Here is a 25,338-nt window from a genome sequence, read left to right as displayed (position 1 = left end):
CAGTTGCAGGGGTGACTCATCCAGGATTGTGTATGCGCTGGGACTCCATGGGAGAGGGCAGCTGGAGCGGGATAGGCTCTGACTTAGTGGTGAAGAGAACAACGAGCTTGTCAGGTGCTGGCACCACAGCCATTTCTGTCAGTGCAGGAATGGCAGCCAAATTTATCTTCAGCGGCAGCTGTAAAAGAGTCTTTGGGAGATGAAAGGGATTCCCCTCCCTTATCCCCAGTTGTACAAAATCCCACAGGGGTACAGGAGGGTGCTGAGGGTCTTATGGAGAAGGGTTCTGATGATTCTCAGTCATTTTGTTCACAGTTTGTTTTACTTCTCTATAGGGCCTTTCTAGCCAGAAAGGTAGCAGGGAACAAGTGCCCTTGCCCTCCATAGTCGTCCACAAGTTTGCCTATGACCATCAAAAAGGCCAAAAGGAGATGCATGGAAGGGATCCGCGAGTATCCTACGGGTACTTGGCCTGGCTGGGCAGCTGAGCAGTCCAGTGAAGGAATCTGAGGTCTCCGAGGGGATGGACGGTCTGGCAGATGTCTCTAGAAAGAGCATTGGTGCAGGATCTATCGGATCCTGCGGAGGTATTGGTGGCAGAGGGGAACGACCTTAAGGTGGTCCGGCTGTTCAGAAAAGAGGCCAATAATTCCACATGTGCTGAATGAGGAGCCCGTCATGGATGGCTTGAGAAGTCCATTGAAGGTCTTTCCCTTACATAAGTTGGTGAAGAAATTGGTGATCAGGGAGTGGGATATTCCAGAGACCAGTCTAAAGGTAGGAAGGGCAATGTCAAAATTGAACCCCTAACAAAGGATGCTTTTTTGATGCTTCCAAAGGTGGATGCATCAGTCTCGGTGGTGATGAAGAAAAGTACCATTCCGGTGACAGGTTCCGCCATGCTGAAAGTGCACAGGACTGAAAATTGGAAATTCAGCTTAAAATGATTTTTGAAGTTTCTGCTTTGGGCGTCCAGTGGTATGCAGAGAGCATGTTTGTGCTCTGTTCAGCACTTATAGGCAAAGTATGCTACCTCCTCGGCCTCTGCCAAGCAGGTGGAGTGCTTGGAGGCGGAGTTGGCCTATGTAGCAGATGCTTTATATGATTTGATTAGGACATCCTCCAGGATCATGATTCAAGGTTTCGGCCAGAAGACTGCTATGGTTGAGAAGCTGGTCAGCAGATGTCTGGTCCAAGTCTCAGCTGGGTGACCTTCCATTCAAGGGCAAGCTCTTGTTAGGCGATGATTTAGAGCAGTTGGTGAAACATCTAGGACATTCCAAATGGCGTAAATTACCCGAGGTTAGGCCAAAAGGTGGAAAGAGGCCCTTTCCAGCTCATTCATATTTTAGGGACAACAGAAGATATCGGCAGAATAGAAGCCCTTTGGCAACTCAGAGAAAATTCAGACAGGGCCCAGTTCTTTCAGGGTAGGTGGAAGCTGGCCCGGGGCAACCCTGGTCAGGAAACAGGGGGAACTAAGTCTTCACAATGAAACTAGGCCAGTCCATACTTCCTTTCCAGCTGTTTGGGGGGGGGGGGGGGGGGCAGCTAGCCCTTTTTTACAGAGTGGACCAAATTTACAGTGGACCAGTGGGTCTTACAAGTGATAAAAGACGGCTATGAGGTAGAATTTGCTTGGCCAGAAGCTTACGTTGTTTCAATGCATAATTAAGCTCTGGAATTCATTGTTAGAGGATGTGGTGAAAGCTATTGGTGTAGCTGCATTCAGAAAAAGATTTGGACAAGTTCCTGGAGGAAAAGTCCATTAACCCATTATTAAGGTGGAATTGCAGAAATCCACTGCTTATTCTTGGGATAAGAAGCTTGGAATCTATCTACCTGTTGGGATCCTGCCAGGTATTTGTGACCTGACTTGGCCACTGTTGGAAACAGTCTGGTCTGACCCAATATGGCAAGCCTTATGTTATTTCATTATTATTATTATTACTACCTTTTTATTAATTTTAACAACTTTACAAGTATAACTTGCAATCGAAATGAACAATTGATAAAGAAAAACAGTAATAAATCCATAAGCAAAACAAACATTATTATTGGTTGTATTTTGAGCTCCAATAAATAAAAGAAATAGTGCCCAGCAAATCAGAGAGATAGATATAGATAATGAAATAAGAATAAGGAAAATCTATTCTTAGTGGACAAATCTTCCCAAAATAAACATTGGAACCAAATGTTATTGGAAACCTTCAGTCCCAAAACGTATCCAGTACTAGGAGTCTTTGAGTTAATAAATGAACGAAGATGTGAAGGGTCAAAAAAAATACAAATTTTTCGTTAAAGAAATTTACCAAACATTTGCAAGGGAAGCCTAGGAAAAAATGAGCATCTAATGCAGAAACCTCTTGACGCAAACTTAAAACTTGCTTCCTTCGCAGCTGTGTGGCCCTGCAAAAATCAGGAAATATCCTTGGTCTGACCCAGCATGGCAATTTCTTATGTTCTTATGTTTATCCGAATGAATAGACATTACTGTCTCTTGTGCTTGTATCAGAGGTAAAAAAGTATTGACTGAGGTGGTAAAAGAAAGTAAAGATTGTTCAACAGAAAATAAAATGCTCTTGATATTATCCAAAGTTATTGGGGAAGGCTTAGGAGTAGAAGGGTGTAAGCTAGGCCAGAAGCAGGGACTGTAGCAAACTCACTCAGAGCAGTTTCAGGAAGACACTGTAATACTGTCTGCTCCCACTGAGCAAGGGTGGCAATCTAGCCCTGGACCCTCCTGGATGCTGGCAGTGGACACTATAGGTTTTAAACCTCCTCCCTCAATAGCTCTCAACGTGCCTTTTGTGGTCACCAGCAGCCCCCTCCTGGCAGCATCTGGGCCATTTCTGACCTCGCATCATCAGTTGGAGATGCCAGTCCCAGGAGCGTGGGGGAGGGCAAGGTTCGCTTGTCGGAACTCAACGAGATGTCGGCACTGGTTTCTGGCCACAGCGGTGCTCCCCTTTAAGCTGCAGCAACAAAAGCCAATCCCAGCGAAAGGGAAGACAAGACATGATATGGCAGCGTTGATTGCCTCATGGAGGGACTCTGCTTACCCTTACGTTTCACCATCAGCAGACCAAGAAAGAAAAGCAAAACTGAAATAGACATGAAAGCAACTTCACTATGTGTCCACTCTCGGGTGCCATCTTGGGCCCTCAGTCTTATGGTTTATTTCTTCTCTTCTTGCGCTCCCCGTGCCAAGCAGGAAGCGGTTCATAACACGGTGGACTGATTGTGGCATCTGGGGATATTCCATTTACTTTGTTTTTCCAAAGAAGGAGGGAAACATTCAAGCCGATTTTGGATTTAAAGAAGGTAAATGCAGCCCTCAGGATGCCATGTTTTCATATAGAGATCCTGTGATCTGTTATAGTGGTGCCCCACAAAGGAGAGTTCCTGGTGTTCTTGGATCTAACCGAGGCTTATCTGTATATTCCAATTCGGCTGGAGGACCAGAGGTTGCTAAGGTTTATGATTCTGGGGGGACCATTTTAAGTTTTGTGCGCTATCTTTCAGGTTAGCAACAGTGATGTGTATATTCACCAAAGTAATAGTGGTGGTGGCTGCTGCTCTTTGGAGGGATTCAGACCACAACCAATGAGGGCTCAGATTTTTATGGTCTAGGGAACAAATAAGCATGGGGGTAACTTGCTGATGTGGCTGTTACTACCCTTAACCAATAAGCCGGATACTTTTGATGCAATTCCAACATGGCGCTCTGCTTAAACAGCAATGGGTAAAGGAGAATTGGACTCAGACAGCAACCAAGGAGGGCCCTGACTTTTATAGTTTGGGAAACTGATAAGCGTGGGGGTGACCTGCATGGCAGATACTACCACAAGCTTGCTGGGCAGACTGGATGGACCATTTTTCTGCCGTCATTTCTGTGTTTCTATGTTTCCATTGAGAGTGGCAGCTGGCAGAGGAAGCAATGCTCCTCATTCAGGCCAGGTAGAGAGCATATACCCCCTATGGATTTGATGGCATTGAGAGAATGCCAAATCATCCTGATTTTTCAGTCACAGGCAGGAGAACAAAACAGAGGGAATCAATGCTCTAGTTGTTCTGAGGTGATTCTTCTATACATGTTTCCCCCATGGCCCTTGGTGGGAAGAGTGTTAAAGCAAATAGAGAGACACCCGGTGAAGTGATTCTCTTGGTCCAGAATGGCCACATCGACCGTGATTTACGGATCTAGTAAATTTGGCGGTGGACAGGCCATTAAGGTTCGGTCACCTTCTGAGATTGCTTCGTCAGGGTCCCATATTTTCGGATCAGGCAGATTGCTTCTGTCTTGCAGCCCGGCTTTTGAAAGAAATTGTTTGAGACAGAGTTATTCCAAAGAAGTCATTGCCATCTTACTGCAAGTTAGAATACCATCCACATCCTTGGCTTATATTAGAGTGTGGTAAGTATTTGAGATGTGTCTTGAGCACGCATGCAGCCTTCTCAAACTTCAGTTTCTCATATTTTGATATTTTTGCAAAGAGGTCTGGTGAAGGGTTTAGCTTTTAATTCCCTTCGAGTGCAGGTGGCGGCCTTAGGCTGTCTTTGGGGTAAGGTACAGGGAATGTCCCTGGCTTCACATCCTGACGTACTTTGTTTTCTCCATGGGGCAAAACATTAGCATCGTCCCGTGAAGAATATATATCCCTGTGGAATCTTAATCTGCTTCTGCAGGTACTGTGTGAGACTTTGAAGAGAGCATCTCTAAAAGATCTAACCCTGAAAGAGGTGTTTTTGGTGGCCATTTGTTTGGCCATTTGTTTGGCCAGGTGTTATCCTGTAGAGACCCATTCCTTCAGATTACAGAGTTGAGCATGTTATTGTGCACGATGCCATCCTTTCTCCCAAAGGTGGTTTCTACCTTTCATCTCAGTCAGACAGTGGAGCTTCCCGTTTTTCCAAATTTGGATTTGTCTACACCAGGAACTGCATTCATTGGATGTGCATCAGACATTGTTGAGATATCTCAAGGTTACCAAGATTTCAGAGATCGGATTCCAAGGATACTATTGTGCGATGGCTGAAGGAAGCGATTGGATCAGCGTATGTTTGCAGGGGTTGACCGGTGCCTAAGTGTCTATGGACTCACTTGACTCAGTAGCAGGGAAACTCATGGGCCGAGTGTCAGGTGGTTTCTACACAGGAAATCTGTCAGGTGATTATTTGTAAGTCAGTACCCACTTTCGTCAGACATTACCAATTGGATATCTGGGTGCCAGATTCAGTGGAATTTGGGGAGAGTGTACTGCTCGTGAAGCTGTCACATTCCCACCTAGTTTAGTGGAGCTTGGGTACATCCCAGATGTCTGGACTGATCTGGGGTATGAACAGGAAAGGAAAATTGGTTCTTACCTACTAATTTTAGTTCCTGGAATACTACAGATCTGTCCACAGCGCCACCATTCTGGAACACCCACTCTTGTTTTCACTATAAGAACATGCCATACTGGGTCGGACCAAGGGTCCATCAAGCCCAGCATCCTGTCTCCAACAGTGGCTAATCCAGGCCATAAGAACCTGGCAAGTACCCAAAAACTAAGTCTATCCCATGTTACTGTTGCTAGTAATAGCAGTGGCTGTTTTCTAAGTCAATTTAATTAATAGCAGGTAATGGACTTCTCCTCCAAGAGGAGACAGAATAGGTTGCTGGTTGAAAAGTTTAATTATCTGTGTTTGTCCAAATGGAGCGATGATTGATTGCTCCACCTCCCTCCTGCTCAGTTTGAGAGGGTTTTCAGTTACTGTTTATAGTTAATCTCATCTTAGCTTGGGTACAGATCATACTGAGGGACTGCAGGTGGCATACTAGGTTAAGTAGCAGTGTCGGTCAATCTTTTATTCTCTGTCTATATTTGCTATTCTCCTCCTGTTTTACCTGTTTTAGGCAGGGTTGTTATGTGAGTTACCCAGTATAGTGCAGTAGATGCTCTCTGGTTAGTAATACTGTAAAAGAATTAGTTTTCACTTCATGTGAGCTCTGTTCTTGTTCTAACCTTCCATTTTCTTTGCTCATTAGATGGCTGATCTATGAAGAATCTGGTTTCCAAGGAATACCCTTCATCCTGGAGCCTGGAGAGTATCCTGACCTAGCGTTCTGGGATACCCATGAAGCCTACATTGGATCTATGCGGCCTATGAAAATGGTATAACAGAGTTACTTTTTGAAAACTACAGATAGTAACTAAATACTACAGGAGCATGCCCAATATTTCCTGATGCCTTATTATGATGATTTAAAGTGCAGCAACTCATTCTGATGCCACTCACTGTAAAGCTACACAGTCATAGTATAAATGTAGCCACATAGTCATCCAACAAATAATAGCTTTTCCTTATAATGTTAAACATGCTATAAATGTAGTCATTCACTATAAAGCCATACATATGGTGTAGTTTTTATATAGGGGATCAAAGTAGATGGAAGACTTGGCCTCTACAGCGTGTGCATTGGCCATGTGAGAAACTTGGACCTTGTAGTTAAGGCTAGCACACAGGTGGATGTCCCTGCTATCTTGGACATTAGTGTTTGGACAGCCCCTAGGATTTTTCTCATATGAATAAGATTAGAGGAACATTTCTTTAATGACAAAGGGCTTTTGAGAGTTTAAAGGGTTGTTTCACACTGAACTGCTGCATTTTAAAACATTAGCATTAGGCAGCCTTTTTAGATGTTATTTTTGGGCATGCCAGAGTATTGACCAATAATACTTGCTAGATAAAGTTATTATATTCTCCCAGGACAAGCAGGATGGTAGTCCTCACATGTAGGTGACATCATCAAACGGAGCCCTATCACAGAACACTTTTGTCAAAGTTTCTAGAACTTTGACTGGTACACTGAGCATGCCCAGCATGCCATAATACCTGTGGCCACAGGGTTCTCCCTTCAGTCTCTTTATTTCCGTGCTGCAGTTTGCTTCGCGGGTTAGGAGCTCTGTGAGATTTTTCTCACCTTTTTTCCTCATGGAAAGATTTGAAGTTTACTACTTTAAAAAGTTCCCTAACAGGGGTCTCCCATCGCTCTCCGTTCCCTCCGACGCTCGGTGAGTACTTTTCCCCGTATCTCCGGTTGGTTCCTGCTGCTTTACCAATCTGTTCCTGCAGGTCACTGACCATTTCGCGCCCTTTTTCGACATGGCGACTGGGTTTAGAAAGTGCCCCGAGTGTCCGCGAATAATGTCCATCACGGACACGCATATCGTGTGTGTCCTGTGCCTGGGCTCTTTGCACGATGTCCACCGGTGTCCTGACTGCGCCCAAATGTCTCCGAAAGGCAGACTGGCTCGTCTGGGCAAAATGGAGTTTCTTTTCAAATTAAAACCAACTCCATTGACTTCAGCCCAGTCATCACCTGCGAGTAAATTAACATCCACCAACAAATCTCGCCGAGAGCAGCAGGGGGAGACAGTGACCGTCCGTCTGAAACCAATGCCATCCAGGACATCAATAGTATCATCCTCGGTGCCGGGGAAAAACTGGACCGAGCACCGAGGGAAACATCACCACCGGCACTAACGTGAGTCCACACCCGGTGCCGGTACCGACATCAAAGCAGCATCGATGGCTATCGAGCCGCCTTTGAAGAGGGCCCGGGGAGAGGAGCTCCCATCCTCCTCTGCACCCGAGACCCTGAGGCGTTCCCCACTGATATCGGTGCCGGGTACTGAGCCTCCACAAATTCCTGTGGAAGGACCAGTAACGCTTAGCCTGCCTACCCCTGTAGCTGCACTATCCACACCAGCTTTCAGGGAGAAACTGGACGTCCTTGTACGCCAGGTAGTCCTCAATGCCTTCCGAAGCCTGCAACCACCATCGATGCCGGCCCCCATACCAGCATCGACCCTGGAACCATCGATGTTTGCACCGTTGCTGGACCGACTCGATACTCTCATCGGTGCTTTTCCGACTCAGCCTGTTCCATCTGCACAAAGTCAGCCATCGAGATCTCCACAGCTCCTGATACCTGTTCCGGGCTCCTCGGAAGAAGACGACATAATTTCTAGTTCGACTACAGAGCCAAGTCCATCGATGCGGGAACCACTTCCAGGTCCATTGGGGCTCTCGAGGCCAAAACGTCCTCCGTTCCCCTCGATGCCATTGATTCCATCAAGGCCGCCATCGAGCCTCCATCGATGCCTACGCAGCCTTGAATGTTAGATATTCTCCCTCCTTCAGGAACTCCCTATGATCCATGGGAGGATGTGGATACAGATACATCCACATCAGAGGACTTTCAGAGCCTTCTCCACCCGAAGAGAGACGGCGGTCTCCTCCTGAACACCTTTCCTTTGCCAATTTTATTAGGAAATGTCTGAGACCATTCCCTTCAACCTGGTGACAGAAGAGGACACCTGTCACAAAACCTTGAAAGTTTTACAGTTTGATGCCCTCAAGGAAATTATGGCCCTTCCAGCGCATGAAGTTCTATTGGATCTCCTTCACCACCTATGGGAGTATCCTGGCACTGTCCCACCAGTTAACAGAAAGACAGATGCAAGATACCTGGTGCAACATGCCCCAGGTCTTCAAAAACCACAACTTCCTCATCAATCTGTTGTGGTTCAATCCACACAATAGGAGGCCAAGCAATTGCACCCGCATTCCTCAGCTCCCCCGTGGTAAAGACCAGAAATTCCTGGATGGTCTGGATTAGAAAATCTTCCAAGGCTCCATGTTGGTATCCCGCATAGCCACCTACCAACTATATATGACCCAGTACCAAAGAAATCTATGGAAGCAAGTCCAAGATTTTGCGGACTCCTTGCCTCAACAGTAGCAAGAAAGCCTGACTGTCATCATCCACAAGGGGTTCGAAGCAGGGAAGCATGAGGTAAGAGCAGCATATGACTCCTTCGAGACTTCTTCCTGATTGTCAGCAACAGGAATCAGTGCTAGAAGATGGGCCTGGCTGAAGGCTTCTGATTTAAGACCTGAGGTCCAAGAAAAGCTGATCTCCCGTTCACTGGTGACAATGTCTTCAGAACTAAAATACAAGACACAGTGGCTCAGTTGAAGGATCACCACGAGACCCCACGTCTCTACAGTCACTACGGATGCGCCCTCCTCATCCTGCAAAAGCATGAGAAGGGACCCTAGAAAACCATTCTCCAAGCCCAGGAATACCTGTATGAGGACGTCTGCACCACTTCCAACACAAGTGGCGCCTCATAACAACAGATCAGTGGGTAATATCCATCATAGCCCAGGGATACCTTTTAAACTTCCTCACAGTACCCCCGGATTCTCCACCCAATCCACTATGGGCTCAAAAAGACCACACATTGCTTCTAAGTCAGAACTTTCCACCCTTTTGCGAACCAGGGCTGTAGAAACTGTTCCCCTGGCGCAGAGAGGCACAGGGTTCTACTCACGTTACTTTCTGATTCCAAAAAAATAGGGCGGTCTCCGCCCCATCCTAGATCTCTGCAATCTCAACAAATTTCTTCAGAAAGAAAAATTCAGGATGGTGTCTTTCGGCACCATGCTTCCCTTACTACAGCAAGGAGATTGGCTCTGTTCTCTGGACCTTCAGGACGCCTATGCACAAATTGCCATATCCCCATATCACCGCAAACACCTACGCTTCATAGTGGGTCACAGACATTTTCAATACCGAGTTCTGCCATTCGGTCTGGCCTCAGCGCCTCAAGTATTCACAAAATGCCTAGCAGTGGCTGCCGCACATCTACGCAGAAGTACCGTACATGTGTTTCCTTACCTGGACGACTGGCTAATAAAGAGTCGATCCAAGCAAGGAGCTCTCAACTCTCTAAAGCTCACTACTGATCTTCTACACTTGCTAGGATTTCTAATAAATTACCAAAAATCCCACTTGGAGCCATCTCACTTCCTTACTTTCATCAGAACAGATTTGGACACCACAGTCGCAAAGGCCTTCCTGCCCAACGACCGCGCAGACATACTCTCCAAACTGGCTACATCTCTGCGCACATACAAAACAGCCTCAGCCCATCAATTCCTCACATTGCTGGGCCATATGGCTTCCAAGATCCACGTCACTCCTATGGCCAGGCTAGCCATGAGAATAACTCAATGGACTTTGAAATCTCAGTGGCTCCAAGCCACGCAACCTCTTTCATCCTGGATTCATGTAACTGACCAGCTACGCCTGTCACTTCTCTGGTGGACAAACAAAGCCAAGTTGCTGACAGGTCTACACTTCCAGCAACCAGTTCCACAAGTGACCTTAACCAAGGATGCATCCAACTTGGGTTGGGGAGCTCATGTGAACAACCTTCAAACTCAGGGTACTTGGACACAACTTGAAGCAAAGTTTCAAATCAACTTCCTAGAGCTTCGAGCCATATGTTATGCTCTATATGCATTCAAGGACTACCTTTCACACAAGACTGTTCTAATACAGACAGACAACACAGTTGCAATGTGGTACTTGAACAAACAAGGAGGAACAGGTTCTTATCTGCTTTGCCAAGAAGCTGCTCAGATCTGGGTCTGGGCCCTTGCACACTCCATGCATCTCCGGGCCACTTATCTGGCAGGCATACAGAACATAAGAAATTGCCATGCTGGGTCAGACCAAGGATCCATCAAACCCAGCATCCTGTTTCCAACAGAGGCCAAACCAGGCCACAAGAACCTGGCAATTACCCAAACACTAAGAAGATCCCATACAATTAATAGCAGTGGCTATTCCCTAAGTCAGCTTGATAAATAGCCGTTAATGGACTTCTCCTCCAAGAACTTATCCAAACCTTTTTTGAACCCAGCTACACTAACTGCACTAACCACCTCCTCTGGCAACAAATTCCAGAGCTTTATTGTGCGTTGAGTGAAAAAGAATTTTCTCCGATTAGTCTTAAATGTGTTACTTGCTAACTTCATGGAATGCCCCCTAGTCCTTCTAATATTCGAAAGTGTAAATAACCGAGTCACATCTACTCGTTCAAGATCTGTCATGATCTTAAAGACCTCTATCTGCTCCCTGCACAGGCAACAAAACACGTTGGCCATGGACGCCTTCACTCGCCCTTGGAACACAGGCCTACTATATGCGTATCCTCCGATACCACTAATAGCCAAACCTCTCGTAAAACTACAACAGGACAGGGATCAATGATACTCATAGCCCCGTTCTGGCTTTGACAAGTGTGGTTTCCCATGCTTCTCGACCTCTCCATCCGAGAACCAATTCCCAGGGCACAGCGCCCAATTTCATAACTCAAGACCATGGCATGTTACGCCATCTGAACTTTCAGACCCTATCCCTCATAGCCTGGATATTGAAAGCCTGATCCTACAACCGTTCAATCTTTCAACTGAGGTCTCTCAAGTGCTTGTAGCTTCACGAAAACCTTCTACACGAAAATCCTATGGTTCTAGAAACATAGAAACATAGAAATGACGGCAGAAGAAGACCAAACGGCCCATCCAGTCTGCCCAGCAAGCTTCACACACTTTTTTCTCTCATACTTATCTGTTTCTCTTAGCTCTTGGTTCTATTTCCCTTCCACCCCCACCATTAATGTAGAAAGCAGTGATGGAGCTGCATCCAAGTGAAATATCTAGCTTGATAAGTTAGGGGTAGTAGGGATAGTAACCGCCGCAATAAGCAAGCTACACCCATGCTTATTTGTTTTACTCAGACTATGTTATGCAGCCCTTATTGGTTGTTTTTCTTCTCCCCTGCCGTTGAAGCAGGGAGCTATGCTGCATATGCTAGAAGTATCAGTTTATTCTTCTCCCATGCTGTTGAAGCAGAGAGCCATGCTGGATATGCATCGAAAGTGAAGTATCAGGCACGTTTGGTTTGGGGTAGTAACCGCCGTAACAAGCCAGCTACTCCCCACTTTGTGAGTGCGAACCCTTTTTTCTTCTCCCCTGCCGTTGAAGCAGAGAGCTCTGCTGGATGTGTGTAGTATCAGTTTTTTCTTCTCCCCTGCCGTTGAAGCAGAGAACTATGCTGTATATGCATAGAAATTGAAGTAACAGGCTTATTTGGTTTGGGGTAGTAACCGCCGTAACAAGCCAGCTACTCCCCCCTTTGTGAGTGCAGATCCTTTATTCCACATTTCCTCTTGCTGTTGAAGCTAGAACGATGTTGGAGTCACAGTAAGCATGTGTACGTTTATTGAATAAGGGTATTGTCTCCAGGCAGTAGCCATCATTCTGGCGAGTCACCCACTCTTCATTGGCGGCCTCTTGACTTTATGGATCCACAGTGTTTATCCCACGCCCCTTTGAAGTCCTTCACAGTTCTGGTCTTCACCACATCCTCCGGAAGGGCATTCCAGGCATCCACCACCCTCTCCGTGAAGAAATACTTCCTAACATTGGTTCTGAATCTTCCTCCCTGGAGCTTCAAATCGTGACCCCTGGTTCTGTTGATTTTTTTCCTACGGAAAAGGTTTGTCGTCTTTGGATCATTAAAACCTTTCAAGTATTAATAGATTTACCACGTGGTGCGTGCAAAAAGGTATCGACCCCTTTTCCTGCCCCACTCTATCTCTATTAGACTATCTCTGGCACCTTTCAGACTCTAGTCTCCAGACTTCCTCGGTTCGAGTACACCTCAGTGCCATCTCAAGAGAGTAGTGGATGCCGCAATAACAGCACAACCCCCTTGTGAGTCAGTTTGAGGGCCTGCTGCAACTTAAGCTCCCTCTATGGCCACCAGTTACTGTATGGGACCTAAATGTAGTACTTACAAGACTCATGCGTTCCCCATTTAAGCCTTTCCACTCCTGCGATGTTAAATTTCTTACATGGAAAGTCCTCTTCCTAGTAGCCATTACATCTGCTCGAAGGGTCAGTGAGTTACAAGCACTTGTCACATACTCACCCTATACAAGGTTCCTCCATGACCGAGTGGTCCTCCGTAATCACCCTAAATTCCTTCCTAAGGTGGTAACCGACTTTCATCTGAATCATTCTATACTCTTACCCACCTTTTTCCCAAGGCCTCACTCTCACCAGGGCGAGAAAGTTTTACATACCTTGGACTGTAAACGTGCACTTTCATTTTACCTAGACCGCACTGCAGTCCACAGGAAATCTACCCAACTCTGTTTCTTTCGATAAAAACAAACCGGGAGTTGCATTGGGCAAACAAACTCTCTCCAACTGGCTAGCAGACAGTATCGAATTCTGCTATGACAAAGCAGGCCTTCCTCTTCAGGGACGAGTGAAGGCGCACTCAGTAAGAGCCATGGCAACGTCAGTGGCACACTACCAATATCAGTACCAATTGCTGAGATCTGTAAAGCTGCAACATGGAGTTCTCTACACACATTTGCAGCACATTACTGCCTAGACAAGGAAGGACGTCAAGACTCTGCCTTTGGCCAATCCGTCTTGAATTTATTTCCAGTATAATCCCAACTCCTTCCACTTCCATCTGTTGTGATTTTCAGGCTGCCTCATTTTTCCCCAACAGTACACCAGTTGTTGTGCCTGTTGCACAAGTTGTATGCTGTTGGTCCAAATTAAATATGAGTCAGCCTGTAGCTTGCTAATCACCCACATGTGAGGACTACCATCCTGCTTGTCCTGGGAGAAAGCAGAGTTTCTTCCTGTAACAGGTGTTCTCCCAGGACAGCAGGATGTAGTCCTCACGAAACCCACCCACCACCCCGTGGAGTTGGGTCCGAAACCGTTTTCTTATTTTATTTTTCACTTGCAACTTTTGCTACAAACGAGACTGAAGGGAGACCCCTGTGGCCACAGGGATTATGGCACGCTGGGCATGCTCAGTGTGCCAGTCAAAGTTCTAGAAATTTTGACAAAAGTATTCCGTGACAGGGCTCTGTTTGATGTCACCCGCATGTGAGAATTACATCCTGTTGTTCTGGGAGAACACTTGTTACAGGTAAGCAACTGTGCTTTCTTAATGTCTTCTTTTAGAAGGGTTAGCATGTGACATTTGATTGCTGTACAGGGTTGGGGGCTAGCTGTTTCTCACTCACGTTCATCCTACCTTTTTGAGTTTGCTAGGATTTTATATCCTGGAAGTTGTTGTTCAGGATGAGTGCAGCAGACCGCATATGTTACTCTGTCCTCTGGTGCCAAGAGAACAGTGTTAAAGGGATAGAGAAAGCTGATATATGGTATAGGACGCCAGTTCTGGCACAGTGGTGACTGACAGCCCCTGAACTCCACAAGACACTTTCTAGTGTATACCAAACTTTTCAAAACAGCCATTTCCTGTTCATGATAGAATTTTTATTGGGTGTCATCTTGCTGCCCAGTAATAATTTGTAAAAAGGCTGCTAGCTACTGATTTCTTTAAACAGTGTCCCTTTATTAAAGTTTTTCACCAGTCATAAATCTGTGAGAGAGTATAGCCACTGTAAAACTCCAATATATTTCCTCATTTTGTTGGTTAAAATCCACTTCTTCCATACATATTTACCAAGAATGAGTTTTGTAGATGCTAATGTCAGTGTATGTTTATCCTATTGGCTGTCCGCATCAGGTTCTGTAAAGAGACATCCTTAATTTTGTACTCCTGTTTCACCCTGCAGTACTTGAGTATGCGAGTTTAAAAAAAAAAAAAAAAAAAAAAAAAAGGAAAAAAAGATTTTAATGAATTAACTGAACTGATGTGATTCAGAACTCTCAGAGCACACACTCACATTTTCCTTTTTGCCCTGTGACTCTGCAGAGGACGAAACATAAAATTATCTGCAGAAGGCTTCTAGTTTCATTCCTTTGTTATTAGTTTCCTATGACAATGCTAATCAACAGTAAACTACCTCTATGCTTGTGTGGCAGGATTGCCAGTTGCCTAGGATGAGCAGCAGTCTGACTTGTCTACAAGCCCCAGCTAAGGGCAGAAAGGAAGAATGATCTCCTGCAGACAGTAAAGCTTGTATGGCTAACAGCTGGGAGATATTCTTAGAGCACCATAGGGTCTCAGCCAGGGAAGCTGGATGGGTCAAATAGTCCTGACCTCCTGACTATTATCTTACTTTGGCTTTGTGTGACCAACTACCAGAGGCAAACTATCTCTCATGGGATTTCATTCCTAACTAATGTGTGGCTTTTCTCTAGTCTGCTTTTACAATTAAATACTGTGTTTTCTTATTTGTCAATAATATGGAAATGTTAAAGTGTGCTTTAGTTTTACACAGACTAATTCAGCTGCTTTTATGTTTGTTTTTCCCAAAGGGTGGCCACAAAGTTGAAATTCCTAATGAGCCCAAGGTAATTTAAAAATGACAACTGTTTATAAAATTCTGTAAAATGTAAAGTAAGAAAGATGTGTGGCATTGTGGTTAAAGCACTGTGCTGTGATTCAGGAGACATCCTGGGATGCAGAGTCAGAATTCCCCTCTACCACTGACTGTGACATTGTGCAAATCACTTTCTCACAGGACAAGCAGGATGGTAGTCCTCACATGTGGGTGACATCATCAGGATAGAGCCCAATCACGGAACACTTTTGTCAAAGTTTTTAGAACTTTGACTGGCACACTGAGCATGCCCAGCATACCACCAATCCTGCATCCAGCCTCGCGGATTCTGGAGCTTTGTGAGAATACCTCACAATTTTCCTCATGGAACTAAAAATAAGTTTAAAATTTAAAAAATTTCCCCCATCCTGGGGTTCCCCATCGACACCGACCTCTGTCAACGCCAGTAAGTTTACCCCCATCTTTTGCAGTCTGTTCTGGGCGGTGTTTTTCATCTGTGCCCGACGGACATTGACCGCGCGCCACCTTTATTTTTCAAATATCATGGCCACCAGGTTCCGCAAGTGCCCTGAGTGCTCTAGAACCATGTCTATTACAGACCCGCATGACGTGTGCATTTTGTGTCTCGGCCCTGTTCACGACGTGCAACGGTGCATTCCCTGTACGTACCTGGATCAGTCCAGACAGTGGGTTATGTCCCCAATCCAGCAGATGGAGTCAGCACAAGCTTTGAGGGGGCGTATCCATATATACTACTACCCCCTCTGCAGGAGTTCAGTATCTTCTGACTCCAGCAGATGCGAGTAGGGGAATCAGGCTTCCCCTCCTTTTCCTTCACTTTCTTGCTTGATTATGGCTTGTTGTTGTCTTTTTCTGTGGATCAAGTTTGTATCAAGTTTGTATTAAGTTTAAAAAAAAAAAAAAAAAGGCAGAGTTCTTTCAACTTCTGGGGAGTGGCTTATCTTCCTTGTCTCTTCTCTGCGGCCTTGCTGTTTATTTCTCGTTGCAGCCAGGGGTAAGTTTGTTTTTCCTTTGTAGTTTTTTCCTTTACAGCTCAGCCCCCGGTGCCCGCGAAAGCCGGTGGAGCCGGCCTCTTCGCTCTTTACTCCCTCACCCGCGGCCATTTTACAGCTCCTCATGGGCTGCTGAGCCATTTAGGGAAAGATGTCTGGGGCGGGTCGTGTGGCCAGGAAGGCCCCCCCGCGGCACCCTCCTCTATTTTCAGACAGCGGGCAGTGCGGGCCGACCGGGCCCCCCCGCAGCGGCGCCTTTGTGCGCGTGGCCCCCCCCCGTGGCTTTTTCTTTTCTCCTGCAGCGATCCCGATGCCGCGGCCGTCCCGCTGTGCGGCCTGCGGAGACCCGGGGTCCCGGATTTCCCGGGAGGGCATCTGTGCACGATGCCTTCCCGGGGGGGAAGGTACCTCACAGTCCCTGACTGATTTCTCTTTTTTGCCCGGGCGGTGCGGGCCGGCCACTCCGCCATTTTTGGCGGGAACGGCGGCCATTTTACATTCTGAGCGCCCTGAGGCGCAGGCCACGAGGGGGAACGGATCCCTGGAGGCCACGAGGGAGAACGGATCCCTGGAGGACTCTACCAGCGGGGGTGTTCCCCCGATTTTGGTGCAGGAACCAAGCACCCAGAGCCAGGGAGCAGGAACCACGCCGCCCCCGAAGCGCACCCGAGCAGGCCGGGGTTCTCTCCGGAGTTTATCCTGCTCATGCATACCGCTTATCTGCAGGGGCTGGAAGCACCTGTGGGACCCCCCCCCCCCTCCTAAGATCCCTCGGATGTCGCCCTCGACGCCGGCCCCCCCCGACCCTCCGGGAGTGGGGGCCTCCCGCCTTCCTACCCGGGTCCGATCCACGCCCGCGGCAGTGGGGGCGGTGCCAGACCCAGCGGGACATGGACTTGACCTCCCGGACGGGGGACAAGGGGACGGCACACAGGAGGGGGATGATCCGCGTACCCTACGCCTCTTCCAGAGGGAAGAGCTGGACGACCTCATCCCGCAGATCATCCAAGAATTAGATTTGGATCCGCCACCAGACCCGCCTGCCCCAGTAGCTCCCGCTGTCATCACTTCTTCAAGGAAGGGAGATCCTGTCCTGGCGGCACTCCGGCCGAGGGCTCGGGCTTTTCCCATTCATGACTCGTTTTTACAACTTCTCACCAGGGAATGGGACACCCCGGAGGCCTCCCTGAAGAGCAGCCGGGCTATGGAAAAGCTGTACCCGCTCCCCGAAGATTTTCTGGACCTCATCAAGGTCCCAAAGGTGGACTCCGCAGTGTCGGCGGTCACGAAGAGGACGACTATCCCAGTGACGGGAGGTGCGGCGTTGCGGGACACACAGGATCGTAAGTTGGAAGTTTTCCTTAAGCGGGTTTTCGAGGTCTCCGCTCTGGGTATGCGGGCGGTGATGTGCAGTTCGCTTGCCCAGCGGGCTAGTCTCCTTTGGGTGCAACAACTCCTCACGTCTCAGAACCTGCCGTCCGATGAGGCTGCCCAGGCAGATCGGCTAGAAGCCGCAGTGGCGTATGGGGCGGACGCCTCGTACGACCTTTTTCGGGTCCTCACAAGATCCATGGTTTCGGTAGTGGCAGCACGACGACTACTGTGGCTACGCAATTGGGCGTCTGATACGTACTCTAAGTCCAGTCTGGGCTCTCTTCCCTTCAGGGGCAAGTTCCTCTTCGGGGAGGATTTGGACCAGATCATCAAGTCCCTGGGGGAGAACGCTGTTCATCGGCTGCCGGAGGATAGGTTTCGACCATCCAGAGCGTTTTCTTCTTCTCGGACCAGAGCCAGAGCGCAACGGCGCTACAGGGGCTACAGACAGACGGGCTCCCGGCCATCCGCCCCCAGGTCTCAGCCCTGGTTGCGCGCCTTCCGCGGGCATCGGCCCGCACGCACTACTCCCGGAACCGGGAACCCCTATACCAAGTCTTCACAATGATGCCAGTCTCGCCCACTCCCCTGTCCCCAGGATTGGGGACCGACTAACGTATTTCTAAGCGGAGTGGGCACGGATCACCTCGGACCAGCGGGTCCTGGATACCATAAAACACGGCTACGCATTGGAATTTGTCCGCCCCCCGCAGGGAAGGTTCATCTTTTCCCCCTGTGGCTCGGACCTCAAGAGAGGAGCGGTGCAGCTGACTCTGGACAGACTCCGGGAGATAGGCGCTACTGCGCCCGTGCCCTTCGGAGAGGTGGGCTCGGGCCACTATTCCATCTATTTCGTCGTACCAAAGAAGGACGGTTCCTTCCGGCCTATCCTAGTCCTCAAGGAAGTCAACAAATCCCTTCGAGTCGTTCGGTTCCGCATGGAAACGCTCCGGTCAGTGATTGCGGCGGTGCATCGGGGGGAGTTCCTCGCCTCCCTGGACTTAACGGAGGCCTACCTGCACATTCCCATCCGCCCGGACCACCACAGTTTCCTTCGTTTCAAAATTCTGGACCAGCATTTTCAGTTCACGGCTCTCGCGTTTGGATTGGCGCCGGCGCTGCACACCTTCACCAAGATCATGGTAGTTGTGGCGGCAGCTCTCCGGAAGGAGGGCATCCTGGTTCATCCTTATCTGGACGATTGGCTCCTCCGGGCGAAGTCATTCGATCATGGACGCTCAGCGGTGACTCGAGTAGTACGGTTTCTACATTCCCTGGGATGGGTAGTGAACTTCTCCAAGAGCTCCCTCATGCCCTCGCAACGCTTGGGTTTTTTTTGGGGGCAACTTTCGACACCCTACTGGGCAAAGTTTTTCTGCGCCAGGACAAAGCTCAATCCTTGCGGGATCACACACGACGGTTCTCTGCGTTACCAGAGCCCACCTCCTGGGACTACCTGCAACTCCTGGGAGTGATGGGGTCCACCATCGACCTTGTACCTTGGGCTTTCGCGCACCTCAGGACCTTACAGTGGGCGCTCTTCTCCCGTTGGAAACCAGTATTGCAGGACTATCAGATGATTCTCCCGCTCCCACAGAATGCCAGGGACAGTCTGGGCTGGTGGTTGGATCCGCCGAACCTGGCCCGTGGCATGTCCCTCGATCTGCCAAATTGGGTGGTGGTGACCACCTATGCCAGTCTAGCAGGCTGGGGTGCAGTCTGCGATCGAAGCGCCACGCAGGGGACGTGGTCCACGGTGGAGGCGAAGTGGTCAATCAACCGTCTGGAAACCAGAGCGGTCCGGCTAGCTCTGCGACATTTCCTCCCGCTTCTTCGGAACCGAGAAGTCAGAATCCTATCGGACAACGCTACCACCGTGGTCTACATCAACCGACAAGGAGGCACGCGCAGCCCGCAGGTCGCGCTCGAGGCGGCGCTGCTGATGCAATGGGCGGAGCGTCATCTCGTCCGGCTAGCGGCCTCGCACGTCGCCGGTGTGGACAACGTCCAGGCGGACTTCCTCAGTCGTCAACTGCTGGACCCGGAGAGTGGTCTCTCTCCGACAAAGCAATGCAACTTCTCGTCCATCGGTGGGGGGCCCCCCACTTGGATCTGATGGCGTCCGCTCTCAACGCCAAGGCTCCACGCTTCTTCAGTCGCCGGAGAGAGCGCGGAGGGAGTGGATGCCCTGGTCCTCCCGTGGCCGCCATATCTTTCTTTTCCACCATGGCCCCTGGTGGGCAGGATGCTCCGCAGAATAGAAAGCCATCAGGGGACCGTGGTTTTTGTCACCCCAGAATGGCCCAGGCGACCCTGGTTTGCGGACCTGCTACAGCTGGTGATCGACAGGCCAATCAGGCTGGGGCACCTCCCCCAGCTCCTACATCAGGGCCCGGTATTTTTCGAGCAGGCAGAATTCTTCTGTCTTGCAGCCTGGCTTTTGAGAGGCGCCGCCTCCGGCGTCGGGGCTACCTGGAGGCGGTAGTATCCACGCTATTGCGGGCACGAAAGACATCGGCCTATGTTCGAGTCTGGAAGGTGTTCGAGCTGTGGTGTACCAGCCAGGCCACGAGACCCGCTAAGGCTTCTGTACCTCAGATCCTTCAGTTTCTACAGGCGGGGGTGGAAAAAGGGCTCACCTATAATTCACTACGGGTTCAGGTGGCCGCCCTTGGTTCGCTGTTGAGCGATGGGGGCTCTCTTCTACAGCATCCTGACATTGCTCGTTTTCTCAAGGGTGTCAAGCATATGCGTCCTCCGTTACGGGACCCTTGTCCCTCCTGGAGTCTTAACCTTGTGCTTTGCTCCCTGTCGGGACCACCGTTCGAGCTGCTGCGCAGCGCAACGATAAAGGATCTCACTCTCAAGACTGTATTTCTTGTGACCATCTGTTCCGCTCGACGCATCTCGGAGATGCAGGCTCTGTTGTGTAGAGAGCCCTATCTCCGTTTCTCCGACTCTGGAGTTTCGCTTCGCACCGTTCCCTCCTTCCTTCCGAAGGTGGTTTCTGCATTCCATGTGAACCAGACGGTGGAGTTGCTGTCCTTCTCTTCCTCAGAGCCAAAGTCTCTCCGTCTCTTGAATGTCAAGCGCACTCTGCGCCTCTATCTGGAGGCTACAAATGAGTTCCGAACCTCTGACCATCTCTTTGTACTCTGGGCCGGTCCTAAGAAGGGGTCTCAGGCCTCGAAGACTACCATTGCCAGATGGCTGAAGGCCGGCATTGCTGCTTCTTACATTGGGGCGGGGCGGACTCCCCCACCCGGAATCGTAGCGCATTCTACACGTTCTCAGGCGGCTTCCTGGGCGGAGGTTCGCTCGGTATCCTCGCAGGAAATTTGTAGGGCAGCCACCTGGAAATCGTTACACACGTTCTCAAGGCACTATCGTCTGCACCTCGCCTCTTCGGTCTCTGGACACTTTGGCGAGCAGGTTCTCCGAGCAGGCCTCGCAGGACCCCACCCGATTTAGGGAAGCTTGGGTACATCCCACTGTCTGGACTGATCCAGGTACGTACAGGGAAAAGAAAATTATTATTTACCTGCTAATTTTCGTTCCTGTAGTACCATGGATCAGTCCAGACGCCCACCGCGTTTGGGTTCTTGATCCTGCTCAGCTCTGCGCTGCTTCTTGCTCGCAGTGTTCTGTGTCTTCACAGTTGTTTCTTTTCGCTGTTTTTCACAGCTCCCTACAAGTTGGTAGGATGTTTGCAGTTACTTGTTGCGGTTACAATTGTTTTCATTATCTGTTTCCACAAACTTGATCCTTCGGGGGTTTCTACTCAGGCTTTGATATACTCGATACTGAACTCCTGCAGAGGGGGTAGTAGTATATATGGATACGCCCCCTCAAAGCTTGTGCTGACTCCATCTGCTGGATTGGGGACATAACCCACTGTCTGGACTGATCCATGGTACTACAGGAACGAAAATTAGCAGGTAAATAATAATTTTCTTTTAGCTGTTCACAAATGACGCCGAAAGGCTGCAGGGCCCGCTTGGAGAAGATGGAATTCCTTTTTAAAGTATCTCCATCGACTTCTGCCAAGCCGGCACCAAGTCAAAAGACTTCCTCTTCGACAACTCCTTCGCCACCAAAACCTAAACAACAAAAGGCTGCCGGTGACCTTACTTCACCACCTTCTTCCCGCTCCAAGGCATTGACTTCATCCTCATCGATGCAAGAAAAGGAACAAACCAAACATCGAGAGAAGCACAGTCATCGCCATCGACGGAGTGCTTCCTCCGATGTCACCACTGGAAGAACATCGACATGACAGAGCCACCGGCCAAGAAGTCCCGAGGAGACGGGGCCCCCATCCCCGTCTGGACTCAGGACACCTAGGCGTTCCCCACCGATAACTGTGCTGAGAGCCGAGATTCCAATAGTACAGGTGGACCCTCCGGCAACGCCCACTGAGCCTCCACCCCCGATAGCTGTGCCACCGATGCCAGCTTCTCGGGCGGAATTGGACAGGATTGTCCAAGAGGCAGTTCTCCAAGTTCTCCGTGGATTCCAGTCTCCACCGGCCCCCATGCCAATGCCCAATCAGATGCCTGCCATGCTGGCTCCACTTCTTGACTGATTGGATACTTTGATCAATGCACTGCCATCGGCACCGCTTCCAGCCGTGCCATCGGCTCCTGCAAAACCACCGACACCAATGCCGATTTCTTTGTCCTCGGATGAGGAACCAAATCTACCAATGCTGGAGCTGACGCCAGGACCATCGGGCTTGTTACCGCCCCAGTGTCCTTCGAAAACGCCGATTCCACCGATGCCATCACCATCCTAGGTACCCGCAGCGGTGCCACCTCAATTCCCATTGGTGCCACCTCCAGATCCGGCCGGATTTGGACCAGAACATTCACCTGAGGGTCCTCGAGGTGCTGGTGATGAACCTTATAACCGCCTGGGGGGGATGATTCTTCAGACTCTCAAGACTCAGAAGAACTTCTCTCAGAGCCTTCACCCCCAGAGGAACGCTGTCACTCCCCGCCTGAAGACCTGACATTTGCAAATTTCATTAAAGAGATGTCTGAGACCATTCCTTTCAATGTGCAAACAGAAGAGAATGCCAGACACAAAATGCTCGAAATGTTGCAATTTGTCGATGCCCCTAAAGAAGTCATGGCAGTGCCAGTTCATGAGGTACTTCTGGATTTACTGCAACATAACTGGGAACATCCTGGCACAGTTCCACCGGTAAACAGGAAAGCTAATGCCATTTATCTAGTCCAGTCAGCTCTGGGGTTTCAAAAAACACAGCTGCCCCACCAGTCTCTGGTCGTGGAGTCTGCTCAAAAGAAGTCTAAATGGTCCCGACCTCATTCTTCGGCACCTCCAGGGAAAGAGCAGAAATCTTTAGACGCCTTCGGACGCAGAGTCTTCCACGGATCTATGTTCATAGCACGCATAGCAGCATATCAGCTATATATTACACAATATTCAAGAAACTTCTGGAAGAGAGTCCAGAAATACTCTGAATCTCTACTAAAAGAATATCAAGAAGGACTCAACATCCTTCTCAAAGGACTTGATGCTGGAAAGCATGAGGTGAGAGCGGTGTATGATATCTTCGATACTGCCTCCAGGGTTTCTGCAGCAGGCATAAGTGCCAGACGCTAGGCATAGCTCAAGTCCTCTGACTTACGACAGGAGGTACAGGACAGATTAGCAGACCTTCCATGTACAGGTGACAACTTATTTGGAACTAAAGTCCAAGAAACAGTTGCACAATTAAAGGACCATAACAACACCTTGCGTCAACTGTCTACTCTCCCTGCGGATTATCCATCCACTACTGAGAGATTTTTCAGATGGGATCCTAGACTGTTTACCTACAAACCAAGAAGGTATTACCCACCTCAATCCCGTACTCGACAGACTAAACCTCCACAAAGAGGTCAGCCTTGTCAAACTAGAACGCCAAAAGCCCAACCAGCCCCTCAAACAGGTCAAGCTTCGGGGTTTTGACTCTCCTATAGAGAACAGCAGTCAATCCTCTCCTGTCCCTTCCATTCCAGTGGGAGGTCGTTAGTGCGCCATAGATTGGCAAAATTGCACAATCACGACAGACCAATGGGTCCTAACTGTGGTCAACCAGGGATACCATCTAAACTTCCTCACTATACCACCGGGCACTTTACCACGTCCGGTAACAAATCTAAACATTCACTCCCCGCTTCTCGAGGCAGAGCTCTCAACCCTTCTGCAGTCGAATGCTGTGAAACCAGTACCTCGACAACAGTGGGGTCGCAGGTTCTACTCTCGATATTTCCTAATCCCAAAAAATCAGGAGGCATTTGTCCAATTTTGAACCTATGCACCCTAAACAAACATCTCAAAAAAGAGAAGTTCAGGATGGTAATCCTGGGTACAATGCTCCCACTACTACAACGAGGAGATTGGCTTTGCTCTCTAGATCTTCAAGAGGCTTATACGCACATTGCAATATACCCTCCTCATCGCAAATACCTCAGATTCACAATAGGCCACAATCATTTCCAGTACCGAGTGCTACCATTCGGCCTCGCATCGGCACTTCGGGTATTTACCAAATGCCTGGCAGTTGTAGCAGCCCATTAGAGGCAGAACAATGTCCACGTCTAGCCGTACCTAGACGATTGGCTCATCAGAGGTCCCTCTCAAAGTATAGTCCTTCAATCCTTCCACTTCACTATCAACCTGCTACAATCCCAGGGGTTTCTAATAAACTACCCCAAGTCAAATCTGACTCCATCACGCAACCTGTCATTCATAGGAGCAGATCTAAACACCACCCACACGAAAGTGTCTCTGCCATAAGACAGAGCTCGCACATTATCAAACTCAGCCAAATCAATACAGTCTCGCCGAACTACTACAGCTAGTCATCTAGTAACCATACTGGGTCACATGGCGTCCACAGTTCATGTTACTCCCATGGCTCGACTGGGCATGAGAGTAACACAATGGACTTTAAAGTCCCAATGGTCCCAATCAAATCAAAATATGTCCCAATTTGTCCACGTCACCAGCCAGCTTCGACTCTCCCTGGCTTGGTGGATACAGGAGTCCAGTCTACTAGTAGGACTACCCTTCCAACAACCACAGCCTCAAATTATTTTGACAATAGATGCATCCAACCTGGGTTGGGGAGCCCATGTCAACAGCCTCCAAACCCAGGGAACCTGGACCATGGCCAAAGCAAAGCACCAGATAAACTTTCTGGAGCTCCGGGCAATTCAATATGCCCTCTTCGCGTTTCAGGATTGTCTCTCCAAGAAAGTAATCCTGATCCAAACAGACAATCAGGTAGCAATATGGTACCTGAACAGTCAAGGGGGCACAGGTTCTTACCTGCTATGCCAAGAGTCAGCGCAGATCTAGGCCTGGGCTCTCTCCCATTCCATGCTGCTGAGAGCGACCTATCTGGCAGGCGTGGACAATGTGATAGCAGACAACTTCAGTCGGACCTTTCATCCCCACGAATGGTCCCTGGATCCCACTGTAGCAAACTGCATATTTCACCGGTGGAGTCATCCGCAAATAGACCTCTTTGCGACAATACACAACTGCAAAGTGAACTAGTTCTACTCTGCACCGCAGCCACAAGACACCTCTACGGGATACCTTCACCCACTCGTCAACGGGTCTCCTTTATGCCTACCCTCCACTTCCACTCATCAGCAAGACTCTCGTGAAGTTACAACAGGACAGGGGCACATTGATTCTCATAGCCCTTCACTGGCCATGTCAGGTTTGGTTTCCCATCCTCCGTG

General features: G+C 49.0%; 1 protein-coding gene across 4 annotated transcripts in view; it reads left to right on the top strand.

Annotated features, from left to right (window-relative positions):
• Window positions 1-25,338, top strand: part of CRYBG1 (crystallin beta-gamma domain containing 1) — a 479,364-nt gene that overhangs the window by 308,231 nt on the left and 145,795 nt on the right. For all 4 annotated transcript variants that reach the window (XM_029595327.1, XM_029595329.1, XM_029595328.1 and 1 more), the window contains 2 exons: window positions 6,032-6,158; window positions 15,163-15,198. In XM_029595327.1, the coding sequence (XP_029451187.1) occupies window positions 6,032-6,158; window positions 15,163-15,198 (163 nt within the window). The remainder of the gene's footprint in view (window positions 1-6,031; window positions 6,159-15,162; window positions 15,199-25,338) is intronic.

The sequence above is a fragment of the Rhinatrema bivittatum genome, chromosome 3 (genome assembly GCF_901001135.1).
Source record: "Rhinatrema bivittatum chromosome 3, aRhiBiv1.1, whole genome shotgun sequence".
NCBI lineage: Eukaryota > Metazoa > Chordata > Amphibia > Gymnophiona > Rhinatrematidae > Rhinatrema > Rhinatrema bivittatum.
This window is presented reverse-complemented; position numbering and strand designations above follow the sequence as displayed.